Below are 16,269 nucleotides of genomic sequence, written 5' to 3' on the forward strand. Positions count from 1 at the left end.
AAGATTATTATTAATAAACTACTATATCAAACAAGAAAATAATTTTCTAAAACATACAGAAACACTTTGGAAATTAACGTATATATCATACAATGTAATGTCAATAATTAATACAATATATTAATTAGTAGTAATATCATAGATTAGATTTTTACTTATTATTAGAAATATTACCACGAAATGAAAATAGATGGATTATAAATAGATATTATAAATTAAGTATATTGTATCCAAAAAAAAAACTGATTGAAAAAGGTCCGAAACAAATTGAATTTGTGAATAACCCATAAAAGAAACTTATATACAAATATTTCTCAACAGTTTACGGAACATTTTTTAATTAATTTAAGTTTACGGAACATAAAATTAGTAGATGTCATACTTTAAAAATTTAGTACATATCTTCAATAAAATTAAAATAAATTCAGATAAATCATTTGCAATCGTTCATTAAACAAGCTATCACGAATGACAAACGCTTGATTATTGGCATTGTTGAAAAAAGTAAAAATAAAAAATAGACCGGTATTCTTAGTCGATATAATACAATAAAGAATACTAAGAATACTAGAAGGATATGGAAAAAAGCCAGATATGTTCAGAAAATACACAGGATTCTGAATTTATTGTAAATATCTAATGTCACAAAGTCCGTTAAGTCACATTATGAAATATTATTTAAGAATGATGTATGTTAACGATATATATTTACTAAACGACTGAAGTTTACAATGCTATTATCAAAACAAAAAAAAATTTGCGTAAACCAAAAATTAAAATATTGATAGAGAAAGAGAGAGAGAGAGAGAGAGAAAGAGAGAGAGAAAGAGAGAGAGAGAGAGAGAGAAAGAGAGAGAGAAAGAGACAGGGCATAAGCATAATTTAATATAATAGCGTCAGCAAGAAGAAACGAGCTATCCTTACATTCTACATGATAATAAAAGAATAGCAAAAGAATTTATTATTGATAATGTTTGAAATATAGAAAGAAGAGTTGATTCAGTAACATAAATCAGAATCTTTAAATGAAGATTATTTATAAATTACATATTGAAAGCAGTGCTCTAAATAAAGATGATGAACAGAAAATAGATTAGTAAACCTAAAATTATGATTAATAGTGATGAATGTATTTCGATAAATATGAATAAAACTGCACAATATAGTTACACAATCAAGTATAAATATATTTATGTAGATAAAAGAATAAAACAAAATTGAAATATTGAATAATAACTGTTTTCCATGTATATTGTATTATCTACATTGAATTATAAATCATATTTTAAATCGATTAAATCAATTTAAATCGGATAAAATCAAATTTTAAGTTAATAAAAGTAACTCTTATTATCAAGTATGTGTAAAGAAATGTAATGCAGTTTCAGGATAGTCGGTAGATTATCTTATTAATGAAAACCAGTCACAAAATTACTTTATTAAAATAAAATAATAAAGATCACTATATTCTACTTAGCTATACTATGTCACTACCAATAGTTCTTACATCTTTATGAAAATAATAGTAACATAAAACTAGTGATAAATATATCAACAAAAATGAGATGCTCTAACATGTTATCTAATACCTAATGTACAGACTACACTTAGTCCTAAACATATACAAAAAAAATTTTAATCTGAAATTTAAATTTCTAAAAGCACACTTTTTAAAAGTATCTTTTATAATTAAAAGATCGACGTATATTACTTGTAGGTGTCTTAATTCTTTAGCTTCTTGTCTATCCAAAGGTAATCTTTTCAGTCTACCGTCGTACAAATTATATATCACTTAAATTAGATAATTGCGTACTTAACTTTGGACATTTTTCCGCATTAAGCAAGCACATTGCATTGCTTACTACTACATGCGCTGTTGAATATATATCTTCTGCAAATTGGATAAATTTTATAACAACAGTGATTATAAATATATGTATGTATTTTTATATACAAAATATAATACTGCTTAGGTAGTATAATATATTAAAGATTACATAAATAAATACACTATCAATTAATAGAAGTGCTGCGTGTCAACTGACAATAAACAAGTTGTGATGGAGGTCTGACGTTGCAATTTTAGTTATTTGAAATTTTAGTATATAGTAAATAACAGAAAGTAATACATAAATTATTCTTAATTTATACTGTTATTTAATTTTCTATACCAAAATAATAAATTTAATTGCTAGACGAAGAGCTACAACGTAGAACATGAAAAAAACGTGAATGGAATTTGATAAGAATATCAAGTTTATATTATACTTTCTATTTATATTATTAATATAATGAATATAACATAATCTTTTCTAGATTTCGACAAAAATTTAAACTAATGCATTAATAACAAGAAAACATTAATTTAACATTGAGGATTGTAATTTTCAAAAATATTAATTTGTTCGAAACTGTTTGATTTCTTGGCTCGAGCTGCCAATATGTCGATAGCTTTATAATGATTTGCCGCCCGCCCTAGAAGATGCTTGGGAAGGTGTGAAGTGGAAGGGTTGTAGAAATGTATAATATGTGCAAAGTTCATTAACGTATGGTTTATTAACAGTTACATTAATGATAAGCAGTATTCACTTCTCATAGAAGAGTGTAAACTTTGTCTTGTCGCAATGATGTGGTTGCTGATTTTGTAAGTATCAACAATGGATGATGCATGCTCCTTAGTAAGGAGTATGCTCTTTCTTGTGTAGATAACGTAAAGTCTGCTAATGTTGTAATTGTAACAATGAAAGAATAGCATGTAGTCTGTAAGCATACACAATGTGAAAATAGTGTGTAGCCTGAAAGCGTATACAATGACAAGTGGCGTGTGGTCTGAAATCTTATACTGTGGCATCTGCTTATGTTGCAAATATTAGCAGAAATATGCACGTACTCCTGGAGGCACGTGTGGCGACCGAATGATTATAAGGAATACCTTGAGACTATGCTTCTTGTAGCCGTATAGTTTCTCGTAATGCAGTCAGCGCCCTTGACTGTTTTTAGTTTGAACGTGTATTTCTTGGGATGGCTTCGGTGCGTGAGTGTTTTGAGACATTTGAAAGTAAGGCTTTGGAATATTCGATAATTCTCGGAATCGAATGTTTACAAATTTTGATAGAAGGCTGATATCTTTCCTAAAGTCAAAGTCTCAAAAAATGCTCCAATTTCGAACATAATTACATTAATTGTTTTTGTATTATATTTTAAGAATTTTAAGAAAATCAATTTATGACTAAATTTATTTGTAATTATTTTAATGATTTCTTTCATAAATGATAAAAAAGTTAAATACTAAAATAATGCTCACTAAATCACTGTCTAAAGAATAACAAATTATAACGATTCATCATAGATAACGAAATTACAATGAGTTCATTAATTATTTCATATATATATATATATATATAAGATATAAGATATATATATATATTGCATCTTTTCATTGCATCTATTTCTTTATATATTATATATATATTTATTGCACGCTTGTATCTTTTATTTTGTTTAGATGACTAAGGGCTATTGGCTCTAATGTAATCATGTTGTACTATATTTCAAGCAATATGCTCCTGTACAACTTTTTAATGAAAATTATCTCATCGTATCTCTCAAATTCATAGAATAATTTTATCTAGGATAATATATCCATTAAATTGCTATTTAAGCAAATATTAATTTATAGATCCGCTGGATTGTAATAAGTAAGTTTTTGCTTCTTTTTTTGCTATTATGTAACAAATTAAATTATAATATTAAAATTCGATGTAAAAATTGCTTAAAATGTTAGCACGTCACACTACTTGGTAAGGATATTTAATGATTTTTCTCCAGCTCAATATATATTTTCTTACAAAAACTATGCTTTTACTTAAAAAAGTTTTTATGTACTTGTTCAAAATTAGGATACCAGCTCGGTTATCATATCTTTTAAAATAATATTAAATATTATTTGTACAAGAAATAGTTCAAATAAACATATCAATTTTATTTGTCATCATCAAATAACTGCACCTCAAAGAACTATTATTGGCATAAATAAATAAATTTAACATTTACATTCTATTTGAAATCAAACTGCTGTAAATAATTATAATAATAAATAATATAAGTTTTTGCCAAAATTTTAGTTCGAAAAAATGCTATCAGAATAATTTTTTTAAAATTTCTATCAAAGTTGTAACAGCACTTACTAAAGAAAAGTATAAAGAATACTTCAAAACCATTCATCTAGAAGATTCAAATTGTTATTACATAGTACATTTGTTAATCAAATTGTCATAAAATGTGTTCGATAATTCTTATTAAACTGTTAAACGTTAATCGAAAGATAGTTTAATAAACATTCTAAATGTAGTATGTAGTATTATAATTCAATCATATAATAAGAAAAAAATTATTAAACAGTTACTCAATACTAATATTTTATAATGTATTTGAGCGTCATAACTCAACTAAATTAAGAATTATTAAGAAATATAGTTTAACCCCTTTAAATAATTCAGTAAATAATCTTATGTATGTAGAAGCATTTTAATTGTTTTGATTCAATTTTATAAATTGTTTTTATAACATCTTTTAATTGAGATTAATAAAGACTGTAGTGTATTAATAATCAATTTGATGTTATATCTATATATTTGAATAATATATATATATTTGATGTCATATACAGCAAATACCGTATCATTTCTAATGAGAAAAAAGACTTTTATAGTTTGCTGAAAATGAAGATTAAGAGAACATATTCAATAGAGTAATTCTGTGGATGAAATTATAGAAACTATTCATCGATTGATTAAATTTTCTACGCGAGTAGACTTTTATTTATTATATAACACTCACCTATTATAATTATTAAAAATTATTTTATCAACTATCTTAATAAAAATAGTATTATAAAATTAAATGGTTATTTTAATAAATTCATTTAAATTCTAAATAATATTAGCACTTGTTAGAAACAAATACTCAAAATGGCTTATAATCATGGAAATAAAAATACTTTTATTTGCTTTATCCCACTAGTACATATTAGGTAAAATTTTATTTACAAAAACACTAGTTTTTGAAAATAAATTATAATAATCCACTACCACTTCAATTTATTTTTCAATGTTTTAACATTATAAAATATTTCTCAAGTCTGGTCAGGCTCTAAATACTGGAGTGGTTAGATGTTTTAAAAACTTAACAAAATAGCCACACAGATTTTCCGATACATATTTGTTTATAATAATTACTGTCATATATTTATTTAAAGATTTAAGATTGTTTAAAGACTATTTGAAATCCATAGTAGTGCTATTACTGATAACTAATAATCTTGAAAATAAATTTTGTTTAGAAAACTTTGTAATAAACAGTTTATGATTGAAATTTCGAACAATACAAAAATATATACCTAGCATATGTATATACTTAAAGAGTATATACTTGCTTATTAGAAATATAGGTAAGGCACTGCAAATTTTGTTAAATATTAAGATATCAATGATTATATAAAAACTTGTTCTATATGGTTTATAGATAGCTATGGTTTATCGATTCTATTTATCATAGCAACACTGACCCGAACAAATTTTATATGTAAGAATGTCGTATTAATTTCCTATTACAAAGAGTATACTAAATGAATGAATATCAGTGAGAATGAATAAATACTCACAGCTTAAGTTGTTGAAAAAACTATTCGTGGTTTTAAGTTAAATTTAATGTTAAACAAAAAAATTGATTTATTAACAGTAATCTTTATTTATCGAACAGTTTTTTCTTAAAGAATTCACAATTATAAAAAAAGTTGATTTATAAAGTTTGAATTATTTCTTAGACTTTCCGTATTTTTAATAAATAAGGGATACGGATAATGAGTATATAAGATAATAGCAAAAATACCTAGGTAAATATTGTTAGTCAAGACTGAAAATTATCATAGTTCACATACTTAAAAATACTATACATAAAAGTATTTGAATAATATTATCACCAAATAATGATATTAGAACCAAATACTATTTATGAAATATTGGTAGCAAGGATCCTATTAAAACTCATATTATCGTTTTAATCAGCTCAAATAAATTATGTTTGCTTAAGTGTAGCAGTATTGATTTCATTAAATCGCTGATAATAATATAGAGTGAAAAAAAGTCAATTCTCATAAAAATTAATTTGTTTTTACTTTACAAGATAATTTCACATATCTACATATTTTCAAAAGAATTACTAATTTTACTGGAATTGAATAATTTTCTTAGTATTGATGCTTCGTTAAAAAAATACTGTCATAAATAGGCTTCAAAAATCCAAGATTTGTTTACAATTTTACTGAAAAGCATTTTAATTTATCAATTGCTTCTCATATGGATAATACCTGAATGCAAAATAAGAATGCGCTTTTGAAGTATAAATCTACTATTTTTCTGTAACTCGCATTAATTAATATTAGTTATTATATACTCTTTCTTTTTATATTTAACATAATTACTCGTTGACCTTAGCGATTTTCAACTTTTTAATACATCTCACAGAATCTATAATTTTTCAATTACCTTTAGCCATTGTATAATATTGTTTTTATACTAATATAAAAAAAAATATAATTTCTTAAAATAATAACACTTGCATTAGTAAATAATCTTTCAAAATCATTCATAAATATTTTTATTATTAAAAAAAAGTATTTTACTGTATCAATATGTTTCAATAACTATTTTTTTAAAACATTATAATTAATTTATGAATATATTGATTAAAAGTAATTATAGTTTTATTATTTGCACAAATTAAAATATTAATTCCAAACAGCAACTATTTTAGAATAATATATTCTTTATTTCTAAATTATATCTTTATTAATAAAATTGAAGTCAATTATAAAATTATAATATATGACAACTTATACAATTCATAAAGATGAAGTAATATTTCTCATCTGCCTTACAGTAGCTACAACATGTGCATTACATCCAAAACTACCGCTATAATAGTTTTCAGGTGATAGTCTAAGTAATTGAGACATTTGTTGTAAATTTTCAGATAAAGATAAACCAAGTTCTTCCAGAATATTTCCAAGATAATCTAAAAATATATAATTATTATTTATGATTTTACTTTGTTAAAATAGTAAATGTAATTAAATAAATGAAGAAAACCTTTGAATAAATATTAATCTAAATATAGGTATTATATAAATATATTTTTCTTACCAATATCAGTTGCAAGTTGTTTGCAAGCAGTAGTATTTAATTCACATATACTCCAAGTTTGATCTTGAAACATTTGACAAATTTCTTTTGCTACAATCTCTAATAAAATATTTGTAAAACCAGATTCACAAGGATCTTCACTATATCGTGAGTCTGCTATCTTTAATGCTTTTGTTAAACTTGGATTGTCTTTTAATAAAAATGGTTCCAGATGTTGAGGTAGTGTCATTAAATATTGTCCCACTTGAGTTATATATTCTTGTGGAGCAAAGCTATAGTCAGGTAAATCCAAACTTAAAAAAGATCCTTTATCTAAATTCATTGACCAAGCAGGTGCTTTTTTAATTTGAAGCAATTGTGTAAAAATTGGAGCAAATATAACTTCATACGTTGATCGATGTAGATCTATACAAAGGCTTTGAATAGATTTTAATGTTGAATTCAAAATTGATTTTTCTTCTACAAAAAAATAATAATAGGAATTACATAATAAATTGTATAATTAAAAATATATATTACATTACCTTTTTGAATACTTGTAACAAATTCTTGAAATTCTATCTGTGTAGCTGGTATTAAAAGTAAATTTATATATTGTTCAAAAACACTTTTTGTTGGGTTTTGCAATATAATGTATGAATTTATTACATTAGTAAACAAGTTTTCTTCAAATTGTTCAACAAGTCTAAAAAATTCTCCTATAAAAGTATCTAATATTACGAATGAATTTCATTTGTGTACTTATTATTAAATTAAAAAAAAATTTTGTATTAATTAATTTTTTTATTAATTTTTTAATATATACCTGTAGTTTGCATCATTGTTAAACACATTTGAAATAAATTCCAATCTTCATATTTGACTTTACGTTTATTTAATTGTTTCAATGCTAATTTAAATTGTTTTAAATAATTATTAAAATATATCTGTAATAAAATAGTTAAATTGTTTTATAGTTTTCTTTCAGAAATAAATAAAATTTTTTTTTAAATAATATTAAAATCACATAAATATAAATTATAAATTCTTATTTAATAATTAAATAAATTAATATTGTTAATTATATTACATATCAATTTGTTTATAATTTAAATATAATTTGAAAATTTAAAGTCTATTAATTTTTGCTAAAATCTAAATAGTTTAAATATAAAAATTAAATTCTTGAATTTGATACATAAATAACGTTTTAAATGAAATATTAAAGTTGTTTTGATTATCATTCTTCATTAACTTAAAAACAAAAAAATCTCTATCAATAAATGTTATTATTTTGTATAAAATTTATAATACGGTAAAAGTTTATATAAGAATAAAATTATATATTAAAGTGACATATTTAAAATTTTCAACACATTAATTTGTATTATTTATTTATCAAATAAAATGAAATAATTTTATCAGCTTTACAAATTTGAAAACAAGGAAATATGAAATTTTTTTTAAAATGATTGATTAATTTATATAGTAAATTAAGCTCAAGTTGGAAAGTAAAAGCATTTACATCGAATGTTTTAATCAAATACGGATAACCACATCCGTTAGTAAATATATTGCATCTTGTATTTGCTTCATTAGCATAATCCATGATTTTAGTAAGGCTATGTGATATGGCGTTAATTGTGTCTTTTAGATCTTCATGTACAAATTCAATTCCCTCTAGCTGCTGACATAAATATGAAATCTCGTACATTCCATATTTGGAGATATACGGTACATATGGTATATAAATGATTTGAGCCAATGATAAAACTTTGTCAACTGGGATTCGATCTAGTGATTCTGCTTCCAATATGGCTTTTATGTTCGAGGCAAAGTAATGACTTCTCTGTTTCAGTTCCATAAGAGTCATCAATTTTATAGAATTTGAATGTTGTTTTAATGTTGAATCAATACATTCTACGATACTGGGGTTCAAAGAATGTAGTAAGTCGGCGAATAATTCGACCAGTGTTGTTAACGTGAAATTTGGGAAGACTTGATTACACCATTTTACCTTAAATATATTTGTGAAATAATAATGAATTTCCAGAATTTTTTCCATAAATGATTGGTATAGTTCTTTGATATTTATTATGTTAAATAACTTAACAATAAGGCAAACAAAAATCAATATTTCAAACATTTTAGGTATATAGAAAATATATATGTTCATGAACAAATCCATTTTTAACAGAATCACCGTTGCAATGCATCTTAAAATTCATTAAACATGTGTTCGTAAAAATAATAAAAAATTATTTTAGTAAATTACACACTGCACACTAAATAATATAAATTAATTTATAATTTCTTTAGTTCATTAAATGTGAAAAATAATATAATGAAAGTTTAGTTTTTTCGATTTTATTAGTTTATTTAATTGTTTATAAATTTTAAATTACATATAAAGATTTTTTAATTACCTGATCGTGTAATACAGATACCACTTTATCATAGTAAACTTGTAACCAATATGAAATGTTTTTATCTTGAGCAAATTCAATAATTTTTTTCCATTCTTGAATTAATACAAACTTCTGACAGTTATGATAATATTTAATTACTTCAGTTAAGCGATCCATTTTCAAAAAAATATCTACATAAATTTTTGATTCGTCTATAAAAGTAAAAATATAAAAATATGTATATATATATATTCAAGAACGAAAGCTAATGTTAGGGTTTAATAAAAATATTTAAAAAATATGTATAATGCGATACAGTATTTAAAAAAAATTTAATAACTTATCCATTTATCTAGTACGAAAAAGTAATGATATAATTTTATTAATTATGATTAATTTAAATTTACATTGAAATATTGATTCTACAGTTTTGAAAACATTTATTTGTATATAATTATTGTTCTGAGAAAAGAAATTGAAAATTTCAATTTCAATTGATTTAAAATAATGCAAACGACTTTTTACCTCTGGATAATCACAGAAAAATACACGTTTCTAATAGATATTTCTAATAGTGCTGCTATTGATTTTCATTCAAAAGTTGTTTTTTAATAATGTTTGCAGTATTTTGTCAGCATTTTTCAATGGAGGCATGTATTTTCATGACCAATCAATAGGTTGCGAATAAACACTAATTTAAATTTACCCTACCTAGAAAACATGAATTCTGACATTTATTATAATAGTTATACTTTTCTCAATCCTGCAATTTTCGTAAACGCATATACACACGCATACATGCAATATATATATATATATATATATATATATATATATATATATCAATTCAAATAAATACATAGGTACATAGATATAGAATAAAAAATAATCTACAATTGTTTATAACATTTTTATCTAAAACTAAAAATAAATCAAATCCTTAAATCAATTAATTCAAATAAACATATACTTTCACTGTAGCTTCAATTACTTAATGCTTCATTTTTCTTATTCATTATCTATTACATTAATTCTTCCATTTATTATAATTATATTAACATAAATAACAAAAATAGTAATTAATATCTAACAATTATAAAAATATGAAGTCTAATAAAATTTACGATTATCTCAAGATTATTTAAAATAAAATTCTATAAAAATAAAAATTTATTTTTATTATTCCCGCTGTTAATTTAAAAGGGCAATTATAAAAACACTGATATTTAAAAATTTTAGGACTAATTGTTAAAAATATCTGTCCCTGAAATTTGAGGGCCAATACCAAATTTTCAACATGCTTTACTATGTTAATCAAAATATAAAGACAATGCTGAAGACCCAACATGTTTTGTTTCTTAGTCTAAAGATTGAAGATTTTTTTTTAAATGATTAAAATTATATTATTAAATTATTAATAAGTTTTTTCATTTTTTTCGTATGTCAAGAAAATAAATTTTAATATATAACATTTGTTTTTAAAAATAAACATATTAAGGTTTGAATTTGTAACATTATTTTTATATTAAAATTTAATAGAATTTATAATCTTACAAATTTAACTAGATGATGATATTTCCTTACCCAAACTTCCTGAAGTGAAAGCTTGCATAAGTTTTGGTCTGATCATGATTTCCAGTCGATTTTTCAATTCTTCTAGTTGTGACTTTTTATTCTTAAAATCAGTTGAATCATTTAATGAAGATAATGACTGCTTCATACTATATAACGTTTTCGCTATAGTTTCTTCATTTTCCGATTCAAATACACTATCGATATCATGAATTAATATGGACCAGGTATTATCTTCATTTATGCATGTCGCATTACTTATTGTTTGTGCCTTCAACTTATCTAATTTCATTAATACATAAATTGAAGAAGTATCTTTTTTCACCTAGTTTTTAATATATATAACCATTAAAATTTACTTAAATTAACATTTACTTATAACCATTAAAATATTGAGCTACATCCTAATTTACTAAAGTAATTTTTTTAGATTTTTGTAAATTGTGTTCACACAATACTATTAACAATTGAAAAATCAAAAATAATAATATTTACGTTAAATAATTAGAATCATATAAAAATGCTTAAAAATATATTATTCAATGTTTTCCAATAAATTAAATAAAGCTCAAAGTAATACAAAATGAGGCATGCTAAGATTAATAATTTATATAAAAATCTTTGGACATTAAAAAAATATTGTACGAAAAAAAATTACATTTTCTAATTCCATTCTAACAGTTTGCATTTTATTTTTTAGAGCTTGTGCTTCTTGTTGTAGCAGCTGAGTATCTCGAAGAACTTTTGGCATATTAGATAAGACATTTTGGTTTGTTTCTTCAAGTGATACATGAACTTGTTGGATGTATAATTGCAATTTCATCAAAATTGAAGAAAGATGAGCCTGAAAATATTTAACGATAATGAACAGAATTACTTAATAACTTATTGTATAAATAAATATAAATTCAAATAAATCAAATTGAAAAATAATGTCGAATAAAGAATAAATAATTTTTTGACATTTGTATCAAATTAACTTAGTTATAAAATAATTTACCATTAAATTTAATATTTTAATTAAGATTTAAACTGAATATGAATGTTAAAATTACTATATTTTTTTAAGTACTTTAATTTTATTTTCGTCTTATTAATAATATTAATAGTATTTATATACAATACCCTTAAAAAGCATTTTAATAGATTTTAAATTAAAATTAAATTAATATTTTTATTGAATATTAAGAATAATCTAGATTTACTTCTACCTCTATCTACAATATTATACAAGATTTGATCAATATTTTTATAGTAATTAATTTAGAGTGTGTATTTATTTATAAAGGTTAAATGTTCATAGGGTTTATAAAATCTTAATTTTAATGAAAATAAAAAAAGAGTACGTATATGATGTAATATAATACATTAAACTTTAATCTAACGTAAGGATTTACTTGAAGAAAATACTTAAATATACGTACCTATTTTAATCTAATACATCTAAGAGTTATTTTTGACACTGAAACTCACATTATTATTATCTATCGGAAATACTTACATTTAATTAAGTTATTATTCAATTATATATTGTTGTTGGAAGTATTCTTATAGAAAAAAAAAAAACGGATAGTGCCTATTATTGTGATGAAATCAAAAGATATACTTAAAATCCACTACTCGGTATCGAAAATAAAGATGCTACCAGCACTTGTCATTTTGGTGGAACGGAAGGATAGTCAATACCCGTTATTTTAATAAATGGATAACTGAATATAGTAAAAAGTTATTATTCTCTAATAAGTGGGAGAAAGAAGCGTACGCACCGTATAAGTATGCTCATAGGGAACAATAATAAAATGAAATGAGCACGGACACGCGATTAAGGATCTGTATTAGCGACCTGTACATGATATATGCAAATTTGTATGTAAATACATACGTTTACTTAGACGCAGTTACATTAACGCATAATTTTCATCGTAGGACACCTTCATTACAAAAGTAAACAATTCTTCAAGTTCTATTTTTATTATTCATTTTTATGATAAAGATAATTTTTTAAGTTGAATAATAAACTGTTCGGTATAAAAACTAATATGAACAAAAAAATATGCTAAAAAATAAAAGACTTTCATGATAAGTTAGCATTAGATTAATATTTTACGTTTAAACGCATTATTGGTAAATTTTATTTTTATAAAATTCAGAATATAAACTTTATGTTCAATTATTGTATAAACTCATACCTGATATATTCTAATTCCTCCTCTGAGTCTGATAAAAATTCAATTTTTCTCAATAGTACAAATAATGCCGATTCACTGGGTACAGTAATCAGTACTCTTACAGCGAGAATCAATGAGTTTCAAATTCGAATTATATCCTGTGTTTTGGACACATGATGCGTTGTGTACACATTTTTACTTTCTGATGATAATTTCTCAACATAAAATCATTAAAACAAATTCTTATACAATATTATGCACAGTACGCATAAACATAATTTATGGGTATACACCAAATACTACCGTTAAAGTACAGACTCAAATTTTTTTATTGCAAATTTGAGTTAACGTAATAAGCTACATACATAAAAAATAATTATTATAAGAGTTTCATTTATAAAATCTCTATGAAACCTATATAAAAGATGTAAGAATAAATTTATATTATTTTTTTTATAAGTAGTAAAAATAAAATAAAATACTAATGAAAACCATACTGATATATAATAATACTATGTATTTTTCAGAAAATTTAAAAATATTTGCTAATGGAAAAATTATTATCATTATATAATTATCATAATAATCACTATTATAATTATGATAATATTATAATTATAATTCCTATTGTGATAATTATTAATATTAATATGATAATTAATTACAATATATTAGTTATACATTATTATTTGTATATAATGTTTTTTAAACACAATATTTGATAGAATTAAATTTTATTATTATATGAATAGAAATTATTTTTTATATTGCCTATTCAGAAGTAATTTTAAACATTTCTCTTATTTTCTATTTTTATTACAAAATTATTTTTCTGGTTTAACGAATTATTATAACCTTATTATATGTAAATAGAAAATTCATAAAAGGACAAATAAATCACTATTTGAATAAAATAAAAGTACGTATCAAATTCTAATAAAGAATTCTAATAAAAAATATTGAAAATGTAGTACTATTTTATATGTTATAAAATAAGAAAACGAATTGCTGTAATCTTGTATCTCATTGATTCTATATAAAAATGTAAAGAATATAGTAAATAGATGGATTCATTTATGTAAAACGGGTTTTCTTTTGAATAGCTTTGTATATTAGTAATCAAATATAACATATAAATATAGTAAATAAAAAAAATTCACAATAAAATAAAACAATGACATCACACACATATCGTGATATCATAATTATTAATAACGTTATATGATTATAATTTCAATTTAATTAAATTAGAATGAATGTTAAGATAAATTATTATACTTGGTTTATTGGCTTTATGATCTACATTTAAGACTATGGAATAAAATATATTCCTTAAGATTTGAAATATATCTTCTATTTTTGATAAAAAATTTAATTAAGCACTATTTTTTAAACATATTGAATGAATTAACATGACATTTTTCTATGTATATTAATTTACTTATTTTAAAAATATTTTTAAAAATCATTTATTTTGTATGCATTTGATTAATTTATATATTAAAATAACAAATTATTTATAATTTTCAAGCTAACTGAAAGAGAATATTAAAATAATATAATAGATAAACAATATAATATAATGATAAAAATGGATGAATTTGAATTAAAAAATAATTGAGTATTTTTATCTTTACTTTTGAGTTATGTGGAATTAAAATTATTTAGAAGTCTTGGCTTCTAAAATCATAAATGTACATATGATTAAAATAAATCTATATACGACTCTATTATATTAAACTCATTAATTCTACTTTCAAATGTCAATCAATCTTCGGAATGACCTCTATATTTATTTATAAATTTAGGATTTTTGGTAATTTTTAATATTTACTGAATATTAAAAAAATTGATAATGTCCTTATTAAAAAAAAATCTTTATTAGACTCGGATTGTAATGTGACTAAATTTTATTTCAACATTTTAATTATTTATCTAACAAAAAACAATAAAAATCTCGTTTTATAACCTTGATACGTAAATATATTTTATTCTATTTTATCCTATGGAAGGATTGTAAAATTTATAATTAATGAAATATACAAGTAAATGAACGAATTTTAAAGATACTAATTGCATTAATTACAAAAAATAATTATAATAGAAATGTGTAATTAAAGATATGTGGTTCTACGGAGTAGGAGTAGTGGTGGAAGTGAATTGGAAATGGGAGTGTTGAGGCACATAAATGCGTGACAAAAACTGAAAAATAATCAGTATCGAAAACAAATAACAGTACTCTACAGTACCTGTTACATATGTACCTAAGCATCGTACAGTAGATGAGACTGAGCAAATACATAAAAAGAAGTAAAAAGAAGGAGATAAAATATTACCTTACCTCAATATTCGCACGCGCCTCTTCGGACCTACAGATCTTGTTAATAAAATCGATTGGATCAAAATCATTCTCGTTAAATGTCGATATATCCTGAAAGTTCAAAATTTTAAGGTTATGAAGTTAGTATTTGTGAGACAATTATATTTAAATGCGAACATCATAAACAAATTTCTACACTAGCCCATAATGCTTTACAGCGACGTAAGTTTTCTATGTATTAATAAGTTTATAACATTTGGCAATGAAGAATGTTATGTCACATTAGCATACACACAATATGAATTATTAATATGTTAAACATTTTGGACCTTAAAAGATCAACAATAATTATCTTCTTGAAGGAAACTGTGTCTCACCATTATCTTATTTTATACAATTATTGATAATGGACGTATTTCCTAATCTTTCTTTAATGATCTCGTAAGTTTTAATATTCTATTTCACAGTGTTATTATCTGTCACTCAAAACAGCTTTTGCAGGCGTGACTGAATATATTCGCTCTCAGCGCCTCTAGTTAATTTATGTTGCATATGTGTATATGTATAGAAAAAGAAATTCAAACAAGCGCATACACGAGAGAAAGAAAGAGCTAAGGGGT

At 22.9% G+C, this 16,269-nt stretch overlaps 1 protein-coding gene across 1 annotated transcript; it reads right to left on the reverse strand.

The window, feature by feature from the left end:
- Positions 1-6,829: 6,829 nt before the first annotated feature.
- Positions 6,830-16,060, reverse strand: Cog7 (conserved oligomeric Golgi complex subunit 7). Its single transcript, XM_011504144.1, has 10 exons — positions 16,027-16,060; positions 15,671-15,760; positions 11,820-12,005; positions 11,174-11,486; positions 9,608-9,801; positions 8,707-9,198; positions 8,008-8,128; positions 7,727-7,900; positions 7,203-7,661; positions 6,830-7,074 (listed from the first exon to the last, which is right to left on the reverse strand). The coding sequence occupies exons 1-10, from the start codon at positions 16,027-16,029 to the stop codon at positions 6,902-6,904; spliced, it is 2,205 nt and encodes a 734-aa protein (XP_011502446.1). The 5' UTR covers positions 16,030-16,060; the 3' UTR covers positions 6,830-6,901.
- Positions 16,061-16,269: the final 209 nt, after the last annotated feature.

Source organism: Ceratosolen solmsi, unplaced genomic scaffold, assembly GCF_000503995.2.
Source record: "Ceratosolen solmsi marchali unplaced genomic scaffold, CerSol_1.0 scaffold19, whole genome shotgun sequence".
Classification (NCBI taxonomy): Eukaryota; Metazoa; Arthropoda; class Insecta; order Hymenoptera; family Agaonidae; genus Ceratosolen; species Ceratosolen solmsi.